This window comes from Myotis lucifugus, unplaced genomic scaffold (genome assembly GCF_000147115.1).
Source record: "Myotis lucifugus unplaced genomic scaffold, Myoluc2.0 scaffold_18, whole genome shotgun sequence".
NCBI lineage: Eukaryota > Metazoa > Chordata > Mammalia > Chiroptera > Vespertilionidae > Myotis > Myotis lucifugus.
In genome coordinates, this window is record NW_005871066.1 from 2,761,451 (window position 1) to 2,781,765 (window position 20,315).

The 20,315-nt window shown below is 38.5% G+C and overlaps 1 protein-coding gene across 1 annotated transcript in view; it reads left to right on the top strand.

The window, feature by feature from the left end:
* LOC102431016 (probable C-mannosyltransferase DPY19L2) overlaps window positions 1-18,269 on the top strand; it is a 52,293-nt gene extending 34,024 nt beyond the window's left edge. Inside the window, exons 13-22 of the mRNA XM_023751004.1 lie at window positions 1,214-1,294; window positions 3,314-3,415; window positions 3,946-4,017; window positions 5,812-5,858; window positions 7,097-7,121; window positions 10,584-10,703; window positions 11,690-11,864; window positions 13,967-14,066; window positions 15,357-15,482; window positions 17,979-18,269. Of these exons, the coding sequence (XP_023606772.1) occupies window positions 1,214-1,294; window positions 3,314-3,415; window positions 3,946-4,017; window positions 5,812-5,858; window positions 7,097-7,121; window positions 10,584-10,703; window positions 11,690-11,864; window positions 13,967-14,066; window positions 15,357-15,482; window positions 17,979-18,129 (999 nt within the window). The 3' untranslated portion in view covers window positions 18,130-18,269. The remainder of the gene's footprint in view (window positions 1-1,213; window positions 1,295-3,313; window positions 3,416-3,945; window positions 4,018-5,811; window positions 5,859-7,096; window positions 7,122-10,583; window positions 10,704-11,689; window positions 11,865-13,966; window positions 14,067-15,356; window positions 15,483-17,978) is intronic.
* Window positions 18,270-20,315: the final 2,046 nt, after the last annotated feature.

Below are 20,315 nucleotides of genomic sequence, written 5' to 3' on the forward strand. Positions count from 1 at the left end.
ACAAAGTGGAATGTATTGCCAGTTTCTCCTTGCTTGAGGAATTCTCCCATCCCTTGTAGTGAACATGTAGGAATATTTGTAACCTTAAGTTATTGGTGACATGACTCTTTCAATATATGATTTTTTTTTTACTTCAGAAAGAAATGGTAATTTTACTTCAGAAAGAAATGGTAATTTTAAAACCAAAAAATCAACAGAAAAGTCAAAGTTTTCATTTAATAACTGTACTCAAAGAAGTTGAAAATTTCAATGATAAACTATTGAAAAATGACAACATAGGACAGTGTCTGTGAACATTTAGAGAATTCTGTCAAAGCATTTGCAGAGGCAAATTTATTGTTTTAAACATTTTCAGTTTTAGACTGGAAAGAATAAAAGTGAACTTATGCTTTCATTTTAGTAATTTGAAAGAAACAAAATTCTAAGAAGAGAAAAGTTGAGATGTAATGAATGTTCAGCATATATTTGTATTTTGAAACTTGTATAATTTTTATCATCAGTCTCTTGCATAAGGGAGAAACAAATCATGGTAGTCATCTAAACCCATGCAAAAGATGTCCTGGCTTTTAAAAAGCCAGTCAAAAAGGAAAAGCAAAGATATTTTGTGAACTGACACTTTTTCTTACAAGAAACCTATTTTGTTTCTCAAGTAATTCTTTCATGGTAGTGGAATAAAGATTATATTGCATATCTTACTCTGTCATAACTGGAAAATTTGAAAACAATGGAGGTCTTATTTTTATATTGAGTGAGAGTAAAAATAAACAAAAAATTGTCACTTATGATTGATCAAAATCTATTTTTAATATTCTTTACTGTCATGTGGCCACTTGAAAGAAAACACCTGTATATAATTATGTACCCTCATTCTGATCAAATTGGGTTCATCCCAGGAATGCAAATACGTTTCTGGAAAATCCATAAATATAAATTATCACACTAACAGATTAAAGGAGAAAAGTGACTATCATCCCATTAGATGCAGAAAATGAATTTAATACAGTTGAACACCCATTTATGTTAAAAAACTTGTAGCACAGTAGAAATAGCAGGGAGTTTTCTTAATCTAATAAAATTCTTTAGCTTCATTGGTTGTACAGGTGAGGTACTTGGAGTGATTAAATTTTTTTCTATGCCATTTATTGATATGATTGAATATTTTAACTAGGTAATTTTTAGTACCTGACTTCTATCTATTTTATTTATTCTTTAGCTAATTCAGTGTTTCGGTTGGTTTTGTGGAACAATCATTTTGAAATTCCTGACATCTAAAATCTTTGGCGTTTCAGATCATGTAAGTACTTTCCAGTTAAAACATAAAATGTTTTGTAAACATGTATACCTGGGTGAAAACTTTGGAACTGCCTATTTTTTTACCCCTTAATTTTATATAGATTAAGTGCCTTCTTCAAGGGCCCCAAGCTAATTATTGGTAGAGTAAATACTGAGAAAAATGTGTACCAATGAGTGCTGACTTAGCCTTCTAGGAAAAAAATTATTATATGTTTAGTAGTTAATTTGTTTATTTCAGTTGAATTATTTATTTAATCACTTATTGCAGATGTTAGCACATGAGCAGTCTGTACTCAGCTTTGAAACATAGAACTCTTAAAATACCAATATTTTTATTCATAATTATGGATTAAATGTAAGAGATGATTTGATGTCTTAAAAGATTTTTCTTAAAAGTTCTCTATCTTTTTATCTTCTGGAAAATACATGGACCACTTACCCCTCATGAGTGGCATTTCTGCTTGTTTTAGGCTAATGCCTTAACAATGGCCCTTTTTAAAACATAAGTCCCTACTTACAAATTAGTTTAAGGAATAGGAAACAGTGTATAAATTTACTTTTGATTTTTAGCACTTACTGTTGGGATATGAGCATACATGCATGAATCCTGCAATTATCTACTCTGAAGTTTACCTTATCTAGTACTATCCAACTAAGACCCTATCTAATGTTGAAATCACTTCAACTTTAACAAGGGGTGTGGTATTTACTCTCTAAAAGGTCAAGCGCTGTCATTATCCAATAGAATTGAACTTGCATACATGTGCATGTGAAATACAACTTCAGAATGTAAAGATTTATTTGCTATTTATTGCTAGCTTTGCACAGTGGTTTGTTAGGGTTATTTGCTGCTGCTGTTCTCTGTGTATCTGACACCTTTTCTTTTTTTTTTTCTTTCCCCTTTTGTTCTTAACTTTTTATTCTCTGGGGAGTATATATTTTATGATAAACTTTCTTTAGTTCTCCTAGGTTATTTATTTACCTGTTACGTTCATCAGTGGTTTTCTTTCCTGCCTCGCTCCACGTTGTCACCCGACTCTTTACAAATCTTACACACACATGCATGCACACACACACACACACACATCCTGGGTACATGACTTCCTCTGTGACAGCAGTGAGAAAGAGTCAGCAGTGAGAAAGAGTTGAAACTGAAGTGTTTTGGTTAAATTATTAGTCACCAGGCTTGCTCTAAATTAGAACAATAAAGGAAACTCTCACTTATTCTTGATCCTGGTAGATGATGGGAACCATGAAGAACCACAGGTAATCATATAAGCTTGATATAAAATAATTTCTGTCTCTGTAAAATACTCTGAATTAAGGTTTTCTATACCAACTATTTCCCTGGTTAATCTGGCCATCTGAGAATGCAGTGGAAAAAGAATTGTCTCCCCGACAGCAGGTAATAAAACAATCCGGAGAACATAGGAGTCCCACTGGGGTTTGTTTGGCGGTGCTTATTTTAGAGGCCTTGGGGATCAAGGAACTAAGTCAAAGTGGTGTGCGCAGTTGTAACCCTTCTGAAGGACAGCTGTCATGTTTAATGGCTTGATTGTGCGTCCGAGAAATTCAAGAAGCACCAAAAGTTGTAATCGATGCATGAGGCTTTATGAAAATGACAGCGCATAGAAAATTGGTTCATGATTTACAATGTGTGGTAAAAGGGCTTAACATGAAATTGTTTTTTCTTGATAAATGATGTGATTATAAAATCTCATGATTAACTGCATGGTGGTTTCTGCCCAGCAAATATTGATTTTAACTCACTCTTTACATTATCATCTCCTCTTATTTTTTCTGACCTCTTTCAACTTTTCATTTCTCTTGACATTTTTTTTTCATAGTTCAGCATATAGCATGTATTGTATTACTCACTGTATTCTTTTTTTCCTTTGAGAGGGACACCAGGTACCGGATTTATGTGCTCTGTAGCTTTTATTACCATAATATCAAATGAGTTGTTACTGACTGCAATTATTGGCATAATTTTAATTTGCTTTACTCTATTTTCTTCCAGATTCGCCTGAGTGACCTAATTGCGGCGAGAATCTTGAGGTTTACAGATTTTGATACTTTAATTTACACCTGTGCTCCTGAATTTGGCTTTATGGAAAAAGCGGTTTGTTAGTTTTTTGTTTGTTTGTTTGTTTTGTTTTGTTTTTTCTTTCTCTACTGGTATAATTTTTTGCTCTGAAGTTTTCTTTTGAATCTGAAACTCAAAATTTTTGTTCAGAAACATCCAAATTTTACCCTATCACTTTTCACAGTAACTTTGGCTAATCACATGGCCTTCCTCACCTGTTTCCTCATGTGTAAAAGCACTAAACAAGGGCTCCTATCTTACCAAGTTATTGGTGGTGGTTGAATGAGATAATCCAGGGAGGTGCTTAACATATCATGTGATCCACAGTGAATGACTATTACAACAGTTCAATCACTTGTAATAATCTAGGTCAGTTGGAGGTATGGGACTACCCAGAAAAAGTAAATCCAAATTCTTATTTATGTTTTTTAAAAATTCAGTTTTATTTCATTTAATACCCCAAATACTACAAAAATTTTAAACAAGACGTTGCCAGCAAAGGGACACTACTAATCTTACTTTAAAATTTAATAAATGACTATTTTGAATAATTTGTTTTATTTCAGACTCCAGTGAGATACATAAGGACGTTATTGCTTCCACTTGTTATGGTGATTACTTATTTCATCTTAAAAAAGGTATTTAACTTTTTTAACACTTTGGGTTAAAGATAAGAACTTATAAAGATTGATAATATCTCAGAATTCTGTCTTATTTTTAGGATGAACTCTTCCCTTCCCCAAAACCGTTTTTTATTGAAATCTTTTTTTTTAATCTAGTATTATGTGGGGTTTTTTTTTGTTTTTTTTAGAAAGCCACATTATAAAAGGTATTTTCATGTATCCTCTCAAAAGAAATGTATCAATCACCCACCATGTAGCAAGAAGATGTTAACATCGTAGGTACAAAAAGACAGGCCTGTGCCTTAGAACTTATACCCTATGGGAGTTGGGGGGCCTTAAACTTAAAACCACACAAATGACTAAAGAATTATAGTTGTTACAGATGCTATGAAAGTGAAGTATAGGACAGTTTTTTTTTAATTTTTAAAAAATATATTTTATTGATCTTTTACAGAGAGGAAGGGAGAGGGATAGAGAGTTAGAAACATCGATCAGCTGCCTCCTGCACACCTCCTACTAGGGATGTGCCTGCAACCAAGGTACATGCCCTTGACCGGAATCAAACCTGGGACCTTTCGGTCCACAGGCCAACGCTCTATCCACTGATCCAAACCGGTTAGAATGACAGTTTTCATCTTTCAAATATAAAGCTCATTCCAAGAAATTTTGATCCATTTGGAGACATGCACAGAAAAAATTTGTATAGCTGTTAAATCATTCTGTATGTGTTCATTGTTTTCATAACAAAAGAACATATTATCACTATAGAAGAAATAGTGATCTGGAAGCCTGGTTAAAGACAGTGGGTCCTTAGTTTTAGCAATTTTGAACTAGTTTTGTATGGTTTACAAGTTGTCTTGCCTTAAGTCAGTATATATTTATTTTATGCTTTGGGCAGATAACAATAACATGATTTCTCTACCCCCACCCCCTACCAAGGGTGGTCTGTTGAAACTAGTTTTTGGTGTTTAGAATCAAATTGCTTATCTTCTCTCTGTAGTTCCAGTTCCCATGTTTCTCATTCCTTTGTTTTCACATAGAATGTGAGTAATTTATGAGTGAGAAAGGCACCCCCTCCACATCTCTGTAGTTTTACCCCTGATCCAGGTCCTTAATGACTTGGACATCTAGTCAACCCCAATGACTTAGACAACTAGTCAACCCCAATGACTTGGACAACTAGTCAACCCCAATGACTTGGACAACTAGTCAACCCCAATGACTTGGACAGCTAGTCAACCCCCAATGACTTGGACAGCTCTTAATAACATGGACAACTGGTCAACCCCTAGTAACATGGACAACTGGTCAACCCCTAGTAACATGGAAAACTGGTCAACTCCAATGACTTGGACAATTGCTCAACCCCAATGGCTTGGACAACTGGTCAGCCCTCAATGGCTTGGACAACTGGTCAACCCCAGTAACTGGGACAACTGGTAAAAACTGAATGATTTGGACAATAAAAACACTTTTTTTGCCCTGGCCGGATGGCTTAGTTGGTTGGAGTGTCATCCTGTGCACTGAAAGGTCGGGGGGAGGGTGTTCAGTTCCAAGTCAGGGCACGTACCCAGGTTGCAAGTTAGATCGCTAGTTGTGTTGTGTATGGGAGGCAACCAGTTGATGTTTCTCTCTCACATAGATGTTTCTCTCTTTCCCCTTTACTCTCACTTTCTTAAAAAGTCAGTAAAAACATTGTCTCAGGTGAGGATGAAAAAAAACCAACTTTCTATTGGGTGTGTTTATGTTAATGAGAACATTTTAAATGTCAAATATTTCTTAGAAAACTTTCATTGATTCTATTCACAGACTTTCCGTGATGTTTTATGTGTCTTATGTACAAACACTTATCAAAGGTAATGATATCACAGTTTTTTCTAAATCATATTATATTAAATGACTTGCTGTTATCAATTTTTTAAATGAATGTTCATTAAACTTCAGCATTATGATTAAGAAAATTCATATTAGAAGGCCTCTACATCCTGTAAAGCTTTGCTATAAAACTAAAACATCTAATTTTTTTAATGAAACATAAAAATAGGCAGTCATATACTCTAATATGAGTCTAATATGAACTCTCTGAGGATAGAGCCAGTATCAGTGCTGTTCATTCTGTGTTCACCGCACAGTACCTAGAACACAGTAAGACTGCCCTAAACATTTAGTCAATTTCTAGCTGTAAATATTTAGTAAATTTATTAGACAACTTTCTGGAAATAAAAATATTTACAGACTTTACCCAGTAACTTTTCTTCTAGGAATTTATGCTAGGGGAATACTCAGAGATGCTCACAGTTTTATGTACAAGGATGTTCATGGTGTTTATAATTGTGAAAAATGAAAACAGTTCTGAAGTCCAGCAATGCTTAAAGTTTTGCATTCACTCTATATGGTTGAATAGACAGTCTTCTTATTAATTTATCCCTTCAGAGGCACATTCTCCAGCAGTTAGTAAAACCTATTTTATATAATAAAAGCCTAGGTGGCATTGTGTGATGTCATCACAAGATGGCCGCTGGAACATTGTCACAAGATGGTCACCACAAGATGGCCAGCAGGGGAGGGCAGTTGAGGGTGACAAGGCCAGCAGGGAAGGGCAGTTGGGGGTGAACAGGCTGGCAGAGGAGGGCAGTTGGAGGCAACCAGGTTGGTAGGGGAGCAGTTAGACGTCAGTCAGGCCAGCAGGGGAGCGGTTAGGGGGTGATCAGGCTGGCAGAAGTGGTTAGGGGCAGTCAGGTAGGCAGGCAGGCGAGTGGTTAGGAGCCAACAGTCCTGGATTGTGAGAGGGAAGGGGTCCCAGATTGGAGAGGGTGCAGGCCGGGACACTCCCCCCCCACCCCCGTGCACAAATTTGTGCACCAGGCCTTTAGTTTTATCTTTTAAAGAGACACCTTAAATAGGATGACTATAAGTCATGCCTTTTAGATTGCTCTGATTTTTAATGATTTACCTAATATATTTATTTCCTTTTATGCTTCTAAGTAGTTTAGAGAGAATCAAAATTTTAAGATCTAAGAAGAAATAAAGTGTATTTTTATGTAATCATAAAGTGGACATTTAGTAAATAGAGAATATTTTTGTTTTATTCCAGAAAACAGCTCCTTGAACATGGTGAGGTAAAGCCTTCATTTTCATCTCTGGTAGACTTTGTGTATTCGATTCTAACTCAAGGCCAGTTAGTCAAGGTCTAAACCATGCTGCCGGCAACTGTCAGCACTGCTTGAGTGGTTCAGCCGTGGTGGTAAATTTCTGCTGGTCCTTCTCACGTTTTAATCTGCTCTGTTTAATCTGAATGGTAGTAAGGATTGGGAAACTAGAAGGTTGATGTATGACCATGGAGCATAATTAAATAATTGCCCCCATTCATTTATTCTTTCATTCATTTGACGATAACAAACATTACCTTTTTGCCTGCTGAGCTAGTTCAGCCATCAGGATGGTTACCCGTGGCTCTATCACTGGGCCTGGGCTCCTGCCCCACAGAGGGGACGGTCAGTCAGTCAACAAGCTTTAGCAGTGTTGCAGGTTACAAAAGACTGTATAGCAGGGTTCTTGCCCTCTCAAATGTGTGTAGATTTTCAATGGAGACATGAAAAAGATAAGGCAGCATTTTATATGGTGCTAAATTATTTTATGGCACGTAAAGGGGCTGGATATATGATTTACTAATAGAACTATGAGTCTTAAAGGAAAGATCAAATTTACCAGAGAGGGCAACTAAATTTGAACTTAGTAGGAATAGCTTATAATGACAACTATTTTTTGAATAGTTACTATGTGCTATGTACTCTTGATGTTTAATTCGCATAATAATATTCCCATTTTACAAATAAATTATGTTAATTAGGTGATACTACCTGTTAAAGAGATAAATACTAACATAACTTAGTAGTAGTTTAATCCTTGGCTCACTTAAAGTTAAAAGCAGGAGTCCTGATTGGCAGGAACTAAGGACCCAGATTCCTTCCATCTGTGGCTCTGCCATTTCCACATGTGGCTTCTGGGGTCGATGTGCTTATCTGCTCCAACCTGCCAGTGAAGGAGAGAGAGCATGGAAGATGGTGTGGGGCAGGGGAGGGCGTTGTAAGGGCTGGGCCTGGAAAAGGTGATCATATCACCTGCAGGTGCAGGGCCATCCCTGACTACCAGGCAGGTTGGGACACACAAGCTAGCTCTGTGCTTGGGTGGAGAAGCAGGGGGTCTCTCCCAAGGAATAGAGACCTAGGGAAATAAGTAACTTGCCTAAGGTCTCACAGCTAGCTGGTAGGAGGGCTTGCACTTGAACCCAAGCAGGCCATTTCCAGGGCTCTCAAAGTCAGTCAGCACTTACTGCTTCCCGATTTACGTATATTCACCATTTCATTCTCACAGCAACCTGTTGAGGTAAGTACTGTTGTTATTTCTGTTTCACAGATGAAAGACACTGCAGCATAGAGGTTAGTGGCCAGCTTTGTGGACTGAGGACATGAGCAAGGGTGTTGAGCAGCTTCCATCTGTAGCCTGTCACTCTGCTGCCCCCTAGTGTGACTGCTTTTATGTACATGGGCTATGTCACATTCCTCAAAGTTTTACTTCTTCCTGCACATCCACACTTTATACTTTATCAGACAGTACTTACAACCCACCTCTTTTTAGAGACATACTATTCCTCAGTGTTCTGCCTTTCCCTCCGCACAGGCCCCTGGTTCTGCCCAAAGAGGAATTTTACACACACACACACACACAAAAAAAAAAGAAAAAGGATTGATTTTGAAATAAATGTTCCACACTCCAACTTTGGGTCCCATAATTAGGAAAAATTTAAGTAAAAAATTTCATTTTTAAACATATTTACTTAAAAAGGGAAAGACACAGCTCTGGGTGGAGTTTTGCAATTCTGTTTTAAATATAAATTATAAATTTCTGCTTATAAAAATGACATGTTCAAATATTTTGGAAAACACAGAAAAACTATGGTTCAGAAACAAACTCTGTTAACCTTTTAGGCATATATTCTTGTAGATCATCCTCCCCGCCCCCCATGCATGAATGAGTATATATGTATATATACACACACACACACACACAGAATCCATATCATTCTGTATGTACAAAGTTTTACACTCTGAACACCTTTCCATGCCATCCTCCGATATGTAACCTTTTAGTGGCTGTGTGCAGGTGGGAGTGCAGTGATTTAGTTACTCATTCCTCTATTTTGGTCACTTAAGTTGCTTCTGTTTTTGCTGCTGAAAGTTCACTGCAGTGACCATCTTTGCAGAAGCGTTTCTGTGCTCAGGTTACTCCTGTCAGTTCCATTCCTGGGATGGGACGTTAGGTCGGAGGGGCTGGCTCTCTTCTAGGGACTAAACGCTGCTCAATTTTGGAAAAATGCACCAGTTTACTTCACTGTGTTTCATGGCATCCTCTCTAACACTTAGTATCCACTTATTCTTTGTCAATTTTATAGATGAAAACACCTCATTACCTTTAACATTTAAGGTGTTTGACTGTTAGAACATGAATATTGAGTTGCCATTTACTTCTGGTTGCATTAATTCTGTCCCCTTTTCCAGTGCGGAATCGGTGAATATTTTAATGAATATGTCTGTTAGAAAAGTTTTGTTTGAAGCCTTTCCTTAGTGGAACTCCATCTTAATCAAAATGGGGTGTCCTACTAATTAATACATCCTATGTAATAAAAGGCTAATATGCAAATCAAACGGCAGAGTAATAAAAGGCTAATATGCAAATCAAACAGCAGAACAACCAGTCGCTATGATGTGCACTGACCACCAGGGGCCAGATGCTCAATGCAGAAGCTGCCCTCTGGTGGTCAGTGTGCTCCCATAGAAGGAGCGCTGCTCAGCCAGAAGCCGGGCTCATGGTTGATGAGTGCAAAGGCGGTGGCAGGACTGTGAGAGGGCGCAGGCCGGGCTAAGGGACACGCCCCCTCCACCCCTGAGTGCACGAATTTCATGCATTGGGCCTCTAGTGTTTTTATATATTTATATAATCCCACTGCTTTTAGAGTAACCCAGGTGATGTTTTGCTGTGCTGTTTGTTGCCTTCTGAATGCCATGTGGATTTGTGCAGCGCTGCACATTTTCCTCTCTCTCCAGCTCCCTTGCTCACCTGGTGCAGGTCCTTGCACAGGCACTACCTTTTCTCTGAGGCCCAGCCTGGTCATCCTACTTCTCTTGCAGCCACTCCCCTGTGACCTCACCCCCCCCGTGCTCCCTGTCTCTGTCCCTTGCTCCGTGTTCTCTTCCATCGCACTCACTACTTCCTAAAAGACTGTATAATAAGTTTATTTTTACTTTGTTTCCTGTCTCTCTTTACTAAAACATAAACCTCACAAGGGCAGAAATTGCTCGCTGATGTTTTGTTCACCATCGAATCTGCAATGCCCAGAACAGTACCTGGCATATAGTAGGCATTCAGTTCATCTTTGTTGAATTAATGAATATTAATGGACTTCTTGCTAAGTTAAAAGTTCCTTGTCCTAATGAACCATACTACTTTTAATATACTTTGTATTTATTAATTTAAAAACCTGTGAAGTGACACTGTCGTGTTTTTGTTTTGTGTTTTTGTAGCTGATTTTCCACACGTTGCAGCTGTTGGCATTTACTGCCCTCGCCATTTTAATTATGAGGCTGAAGCTGTTTTTGACTCCACACATGTGTGTGATGGCTTCCCTGATATGCTCGCGGCGGGTAAGGCATCCATCCTCGTCTGACTGCGTGACGATAACTGTAGCAACTGCGGTGCCGTTACCATGGCTGCGGAGTAACCCAAACCCTCAAAACACACTAGCGTTGCCTTCAACGTTAGGTCATGCTTCTCTATAGAGTAAGAAAGGCAACTCCAAGTAGCCGTGAAAATTGTTCCTAGACGTCAGCTGATATTTCTAAGACACCCAATGAGGCGTGCTCTCCCCTCTGTCAGTGGCCTACCCACAAACATAGCCCTTTGGGTGGAGTTCAGGTCCGGGCAAGAGTTTCTTGGCCCATCAGCACCAGCCCTGGCTGCTCTTCGGACATGAGAGACGCAGTGTAATTGCTGTGGTGCTGTGCTGCCTGGTCCAGGGGGTCCCTGGGGAAGGTGTCCACTACTGTAGCCAAGATGCTAGACAAAGTAGCTGGAATTTTGAGACCAAGGTGCTTCTAGAAACACCTTATTTAGTTTTGATCATGAGCATCTTGTGAATGTCGGATGCTTTTCCTGAGAGGAATAGACATGTCTGTGCTCACGGGGTCTCCCCTCATCACTCAGGATGTCCGTAAAAAGCAGGCAGATGTTACAGCATGTAGTCCCAGGACGCTTCCAAATGGGGATTTGCTGACCTTAACCCCAGGGGGGTAAATCAGTGCTGGAAGGATCCGGGGTTCCTTCCTTCATTCTTTAGAGAAGAGAGAAAGCTTCATTTTGTAACTGGACCCAGTAATTCCAAATACTTGCTGTTTTTAACTGTAGGGGATGGTAGTTCTGTAAGTTATTCGTGTACTTGGTATTATCAAGTGCTAACCCCCCTTGGTTTAATAAATGCTCAGGGGAGTATTTATTACCCTACAGGACTCTTCATTTAAGGCGGGAAGAGGGTGGAGGTGGTCAATGGGAAAGAGAAGACATCTGTAATACTGTAATTATACAGATAAATTAAAAATGAAGAATGAATGACAAACGGTTTCTCTCATTTCAGCTCTTTGGCTGGCTTTTTTACAGAGTTCGCTTTGAGAACGTCATCTTTGGCCTCCTCACAGTCATGTCCATCCAAGGCTTTGTCAACCTGCGCAGCCAGTGGAGCATCCTGGGAGAATTTAATAACCTGCCTCAGGAGGAGCTGATCGAGTGGATCAAATCCAGCACCAGAGCAGGTGTGCGGCTGCTAGTTACATACAGAGCAAGTCTTACGCACACACATGTGAAAATGCACCCATACATACAGTCATTCACACCCGCACAGACTTTGAGAAGGCTGCTACGGCACTCACTGAAGCATAGCTTTTTAAAAAGTGATTTTGTGCCCTCTTTCAATCCCCCTGAGGTAATGGTCAGAAAGAATTTTCATTAACATCAGGAATTAAGGGTTGTTCACTGCTTTGTGCTGTAACTTTTAAAAAGAATGTTTTTAGCCCTAGCTGGTTTGGCTCAGTGGATAGTGTGTCGGCCTGCGGACCAAAGGGTCCCGGGTTCCATTCCAGGCAAGGGCACATGCCTGGGTTGCAGGCTTGATCCCCAGCAGGGGATGTTCAGGAGGCAGCCAGTCAATGATTCTCTCTCATCATTGATGTATCTCTATCTTTCCCTCTCCCTTCCTCTCTGAAATCAATAAAAACATTAAATAAATAAATAAATTAAATTAATAAATAAATGATAGGAAGGGAGAGGTGAGAGGGATAGAAATATCAATGATGAAAGAGAATCATTGATTAACTGCCTCCTGCATGCCCCACACTGGGGATCAAGCCAGCAACTTGGGCATGTGCCCTGATCAGGAATCGAACTTGACCTGATTCATAGGTCGACGCTCAAGCATTGAGCCACACCAGCTGGGCAGACTTCAGTATATTTAAAGAAAAATATCCTAGCCTTTCCCTGTTATGTTCTTATTTTCTCTGTCATTGATGGTCTCTCCTCAGTGGTTCCAACTTTTGCTGGACAGACCTACATAGTGTCTTCCTGGTGTCCCTGGGCCTGGGGGCCCTCCAGCCCAGGGCCTCTCAGCCTTGGCTGGCACTGCTGCCCTTGGAGGCTGTCCTATGCTTTGCAGAGTGTTTAGCATCAGCCTCTCCCTTTGGGCACCTACAGCCCCTCTCCTGCACAGCATGCAGCCATGCGTCTCCAGCAGGTGACGCTGTCACCAGGAAACAAAATCACTCCTGGGAACCTCGGCTCTAACCCGGGAGCTTTTCATTATGAATCTTGCCACAATCCATACACATTTCTACTTCAATTGGCTTAAATATTTTCAAAGGCGTATAAAGAGATTTCAATTCAAAATTATGTTTAGAATGCTTGGTTATATTTGAAAGTAAACGTTTATTTATAGTAGATCTGTTCTTATTGGTGATTTTATTGTGCTGATTAAAAATAATATTTTTCATAATTATACAATGATTTATTACACAGAAGTACCTGCAGGTAAGTTTTTGGTCCTTTTGTCTCCAAGAGACGAAACTGGAAGTGAAGTCAGATAATGGGCTTTGGTGAATCCCGAGTTAACAAAAGGTTATACATTTATACCTGCCATTACTGCAAGTGTATACATTATAAAACCAAATGGAAACCAAGACGTCTTGATTATGAACATTTACAGCTGATCCAAGGGGAGAAAGCAAGGCTTTCCTCTGACAGGTCCTCAGAACTACAGTTCACAACCCACAAAAGTTCTAAAAATGAGCCACGATACTTGCCCTGGAGCCTACCAGTTCCTGGCATTTTGACCATTTGTATGCCATAAGCGTCTATAGATGCAAGCGGCGGGCCTTTTTAATGAAATTCAAAATATCGTGGCAGTTAACTGGTTAAATTGTTGGAGCAAGATATGAAATCCCACAGTACTTTCTACCTTAGCACAGTGCCTGATGCCGCGGGAGCTGTGGTGAGGGGGTGAGGAGGGGGCTCTGACACGTCCCCGCTGTGTGGTCTTGGGCAAGTCGCTTAACCTTGCTGTGTCTCAGCTTCCTCGTCTACAGACTGAGAATCACATAGAACCCGCCATGTGAAGTTGTGTGAATTAAACCGTGTGATCCCAGTAGCAATTTTAGCACAGTTCCCGGCACCAGGATGGCACTTAACAAAGTCTGGCTGTTATTACAGTGGACAGTCAGTCGATACTGAATGAAGAGAGAGAATGGGGCCAGTGGTCAGTGTTTAAATGTACTTCTTGTTCTTCATTTGGGTTCAAACATGACAGATGAGTAACTTGTGGTTTTCTTCAAGGCCTGTCATTAAGGAAGGCAATCTTCTTTCTCAGATGCCGTGTTCGCGGGCGCCATGCCTACCATGGCGAGTGTCAAGCTGTCCACGCTGCGCCCCATCGTGAATCACCCGCATTACGAGGACGCGGACTTGAGGTTGGCAGCTGGTGGGATAGTTCAGACACACTTGCAACTTGTGCTGACTCTCAGGACTGGGGAAAAGTTTGTACACGTGCACACACACGCTCTCATCCTCATGTCCAGGCTGGAAATTCGAAAATGTGCACTGACCGTCCAGAGATGACATGTGCCTCTGGACTCCAAAGCAGGCTCAATGGGCCCTGGAAACTGACACAAGCAAAAGCCAGTTTTTAAAAAATGAAAAATGTGTCACATCTTTATGACTAGCCTCTCTGTGTGTGCGTGTGCATGTGTGTGCGCGCGCGTTCCAGGAGCTCCTCCAGGAGCTGAGCTGGCCACACTCTTCCAGCCCCTGCTCTGGACTCAGCCCCTCCGCCTGATTTAAGAAACCCTTCTCCGCCTTACTGGGGGCCAATGACGAGCCTTTTTAACAGAGAAAGTACATGGAATTTGCTGTATTACATGCTTTTATGAAAGTTCAGGGTGTTCTTTTGCTAAGTGGTTTTGGGACCTCAAGTTTCCATTGACATCTGAAAATTATGTTTTTCTTAAGTGACTGATTTTCAGAAATCATTTCAATCATTCTAGTAATTGTCAGGATAATCTTTTCCTTTGCATATACTTTTGGCCTATTGTTAAAGGTAAAATTTTAAATTATTTAAAGTTTTATGTCTGGCTGTGGAGTTTGGGCATCCCATTTGCTTGAACTCCTAAGCAATATCTTACATGTAAATGGCAAAGTGTTCAGAATTTCATAAAAACTCCCAGGTAGGGCTAAGCCATGTATGTACCGTGTTTTGGTGAGCATCCCTGGTTCCCAACCTTCTGTGAAGGTACTTTGTCTGACTGCTACCCTAAGCACCCACTGAATGAATGTTCTGTTCCCTACCTTCAGCTTCAACTCATATGCTTTCCAGAGCTGCTATAGATGAAACTGTCTACTGAAATCTGTGTTTTCACTCTAGTTAGCCTCTATCGGAATGCATTCCATGAGCCAGAATAATTATTTAATGAATTATACAAAGCAAATTTAATATTCTGAATGATCATCCTCCTCTGTAACTCTAGACCCTAAACCGGTTTATAAACAAGCAGTACATGCAAGATTCAAACAGCTATATTTTTTAGCATGTGCGGAATAGAAGGAGTGTGGAAACTGCCACCCCCAAATAATTCTTGCTATTGGGGGCCATATAAATATGCCCCACCCAATGAGCATTGAGATTTCAGTTTGCTAGCGAAATTTCTTGACTCCATTCTATTACTATGCATTACAATTTCTTGAACTTGTTTTTAAATTTAAAGGGCCCGGACAAAAATAGTTTATGGCGTATATAGTCGAAAATCTGCAAAAGAAGTGAGGGATAAGTTGTTGGAGTTACATGTGAATTACTACATTCTAGAAGAGGCGTGGTGTGTTGTGAGAACTAAGTGAGTATGATCCTATGACATGTTTTTAAGCAACAATGGTTTTACTTTATTAAAGTAGTTCTGATTCTTTAAGAATTTTTATCCTAAAATAATTTTAAAATATTTTATTGAAAATTATTTCTTGTAGGAAAACAAATTATCATTTTAGTAGAATTTAATTTCAAAAAATTAGGGTATTTGAGTTTCCTGACTTACAAATTTTAATGTATTATCTTAAATGTTTTTTCATAAAGATTTTTCAAGTTTTTATGATAATTTTTACTATTAGATGTGTGAAATAGAGGTTTGAATTTAAGCCGAGGCAATATTAGCATTTGCTACTACAGCCAAATTACATTGGATTTATATGATTACGAGAAAAATTTCACATAGCTTAAAAGGACATAAAAATACTTTCATTAAAATATTTAAATTTATGAATTTTGAATCTCTAAAATTGTAAAATTAAAAATGTTTACTGAATATCTTGAGGCTTTTTTAAGACTCCTTGATCTAAGAAGTGCTTAGTTGTATTAAGCCCAACATTGAACATTTTCATTTCTCCTATGGATAATTGAGAATTAGGCTATAACAATGTTGAAAACCTAAGTGCAGAAATTTTAGTAGCTTATTTTTATATATCATTTTAACATCTAGTAAATATATTAGGAAGAAATGGCATCTCGCAAAATAAGCAGGAACATTGTAACGTTCATGTGTGTGCATATCACATTACCTGAAATTTTATAAAACAAAGTAGACTTCAAAACAAGGCTTATCATCACAGAGATAGGTATTTTATAATGACAAAAGGATTAATTTACAAAAAAAATCATAATTATAAATGTATATACATCTAAGTAGTGCTTCAAAGAATACAAGGTAAAAATATGCAGAACTAAAAGAAAAAAAACCCACAAATCTTCAATCATAGCTGGAAATGTGAACATTCCATTCTCTACTGAGAAAAGTAGGTAAAAAGCCAGCAAGGATATAAAAGATCTGAACAACAAACAGTATCAGATACCGTGATCTGGTTGGCATATGTAGGCCACGAAAGGGAACAGCTGGAGACCACATGTCTTCTTAAAGGGGCGTGGAGACCACATGTTCTCTTAAAGGGGCGTGGAGACCACATGTTCTCTTAAAGGCGTGGAATGTTCATGGAAAGGGAAGGTATGCTGGGCTGTGAAAGTAGCCTCAGTGGGCTTAAAGGGCATGAAATTGTACAGAGCTGCATTAAAATCAGTAATAAATAGATACCTAGTAAATCTGCACATAATAGAAACTAGGCAATAAACGTGTAGATAACTTATGGGTCAAAGAAAACACAACAAAGGAAGTATAAAAAATAATATTTTTTACTTGAATGAAAAGGAGTCTTTTCAAAAATGTTGCTGATCTAACTGGATATCTGTATAGAAGAAAAACTGTACCATGACCCACACTGTACCACACACAAAAATTAACTTGATATAGATTGCAGAACTAAATGTAAAAGCTAAAATTATAAAGATTTCTTAGAACATAGAGCACTAACCATAAAATAGAAGTAAATTGTATACATGAAAATTGAAATCTTTTCCTCAAAAGAAAATGAAAATGCAAGTCACAGACTGGAAGAAAACAGTTGCAATGTATATACCTGATGAAGGACTTACAGATAAACTTTATATAAAGAATTTTTACAAATTAATGATAGCTAGAATCTGAAAATCCTGAGCAGAAATAGCTGCTGTGCACGACTGGGGACCCAGGCAAGTTAATTGACTACAAATTGACAGTCATCACAAGAACAAAACAGATTCCAGAATCACCACCATTTATAATCTCCAGTGTCCAGTTTCAAACCCAAAATTTATCAGACCAGAAAAAAAAATGGACAGTGTGACTGATACTAAGGAAAAAGGTTGGTAGAAACGGATTTAAATAGGCCCAGATGTTGGTTTTTGCAGTCAAAACCTGCAAAACCACTATTATAAATATAGTCAAGAAACTAAGGAAAATATTCTTTAGTGAGAAATATTACTTCATTCAGTTCACTCATAGAGCCACCAAAATGGGAAAGGGTTGAGGGGAACAAACCTGGCATAAGAGCTTCCCTTTCCTGTCTTGTGTTACAGGTTTTCATACCGTAAGCTCAAGAATATGAGTTTCATCAGGAATTATATTAACTTTTTAAAAATGTCTCATTCCACTGCTAATGGGCCTTATGTTTGGTTGGTTATATCATTTAGAAAATATATTGATGTATATTTATTTTGAAAATGAATTTTTAAATATATAGTTCTGAACGTATATGGATCCTTTATTAGATTCAGTAACATTAAGTGGAATGTGAAAATGCAACATATGTTTATCTCTAAATATTGAACTTATGCTTTGTGAAATGGTGCCTTAAAATCTTTAGTTTATTGAAAAATTAGTCTCTCCACATGTGGGAGTTGCGCCGTGATGTCTCTGCTTTCTCTGGGTGTGAATGCCATGCTAACGTGGCTTGCTGTGCCTTGTCTCCAGGCCTGGCTGCAGCATGCTTGAGATTTGGGATTTGGAAGACCCTTCCAATGCAGCGAACCCTCCCCTGTGCAGCGCCTTGCTCAAGGACGCCCGGCCCTACTTCACCGTGGTGTTCCAGAACAGCATGTACCGAGTGCTGAAGGTGGCCTGAGGAGGAGGCCGCCCGTGGCACCGTGGCCCAAGAAGTGCATCGAACACAATCACTTTGGCTTGTTTACATGAATAAGATCACAATCTTTAATAAGGGACCCTCAAGAAGAAGACAGTCAAATGATCTAGTGTTTCTGATTATTAAAGGGCAAATTATTTCATTGTTTCCCATTGAACGTCAGCCTTGTTAAGCTTGTCATCTCAATAATTTGTTTCATACCATGTGGACAGATGGTCATCTTAACATTTTTAAAAAATGTATGTGAACAATTACTTAATAAATCAAAGAAACGTATGTCCTTTTGAATCCAATGAGGTGACTTGCTTCCGATTTTCTCTGGTACCAGGACATACTGGTGTCCAGACTCTCGAAACCACTTGGATCGACGGAAGCTGTTCCTGAAGTGACGCTTCAGGTCCTGATAGCACGACTTCTGACCTCTGGGAGGACATTGCTTATAACCAGGCCACTATTCAGGGTGTTTTCCAGCTTTTACTAGCCTCCAGGAAAGGTCTTTATTGCGTTTAATAACTTTCCATCATTTCAAGTTAAGTATTTTTAAAGAACAGCTTACTTCGTAATGTTTTGAACTTCTCGAATTTCTTTATCCAACCAGATAAGTATTTTTTCACTGATTAGTTGTCAGCCTAAGTTCAACAAGTTATTAATCTGTCTTTAGAATCCAGTGGTTTTTCTTTTAATATCCAGATAAAAATTGCTATCATACATGACATGATTTTTGGGTTAAACATAATCGGCAAGGAAAATCCAGTTAACGTTTAAGATTCCAGATCTTGAATGAGGCAAAGGCATTTCACCTTGCAGGGCATAGTTCATCGAACATAATCTTTCTTTCTGGTCACCCTCTTTTGTAATAACATATTTTAAGCCCTCATTTATTTTTGGTTTGCAATGAGAAAGGTGATGTTTTATAAATTCTCTCCCTAAAATAAAACCTACCCAACAATAATGCTTTGAAAAGGGGTAGTTATCTTGAAGATATTGATGCTACATGCAAACATAAACACACTCTGCTGTATATTAAATATGCCACATCTAGAGTATTTTTAGTGTACATCTATTTTAAATTAACATCTTGGAATGTTTGTAATTCCCTTATGTTCCTGGCCCTCTATATTTGAGGTAACAAAATGACTGACTTCCATAGATTAGCTCACATATAGTAGGTAGGAGATTATATACAAGAAAGCCAATAAAATTATTTTTCAACTTTTATAGTTGTAAATATTTTAATACAGGATATAAAGCAGCTAAGAAAGTATGCCATATTTTATTTTAGCTCCTTCAAATTTGTTTTGGTGTGTGAGGCAAAGAAGAAAAAGAGACACCTAACATTCATGGGATTAATGTAACACATTGGATGGTGTTTTTAAAGGAAACATTTTTTAAAGTTGGCAGAATTCAACAACAAAGAAATGGAACAAGTTGTACTAACTCATGAAATGTCCCATGTAGATATGTGTTAATATGGATTTATGTTATTTTCATGTGCTATGTATGTTTAAAAATTAAAAGAAACCTTGAAGATTCTCTGCGTGTTTTCTTTTCCCTCATCCTTTACCAAGTGTATGTCCTGAAATTGAAATAGTTCTCGAAGGTAGAAACCACAGGTTCCTGGATTTATTAACCATGTGAACATTAGGCAATGATACTTCGTAGCCATTTTAAAACAGTTCTGCCTAGTCTCACAAGGCAGTGTGTGTGATGGCAATAGTATGGGCTTTGTAACCAGGTGGGTCCAAGTCTGAATCCTGGCACTTCCTTTACTAGGTGTGTTACCATCCATTCAAAAGGTATTTATTGAGTGCTTGCTGTATGCCAGGCACTGGGCTAAGCTAGGTCATGTTTCTTAACTTTGAGCTGTTTTTGTTTTTGTTTTTTACCTGTAAATAAGAAGTCTCAGGACCTACTTGGAAGGGTCATTATGAGGATGAGTAAGAGTGTGTGAAAGGACTCCACAAATGTTATATCCCTGTGCTCCCTCTCCCCACTCGATGAATAGCCAGTTCAGGAATGTCAAGTTACATGGTGGGTTATCTCTGAATTCCAAACAGCCCTGCCTTTATTCTGTGTCAGTAAACAGGAATACTGGACTATAACCCCCATACGATAAGAATTCTGTTTTTTGCAACCAAGCACATCTGTGTATTTGATAGTTTTTGTCT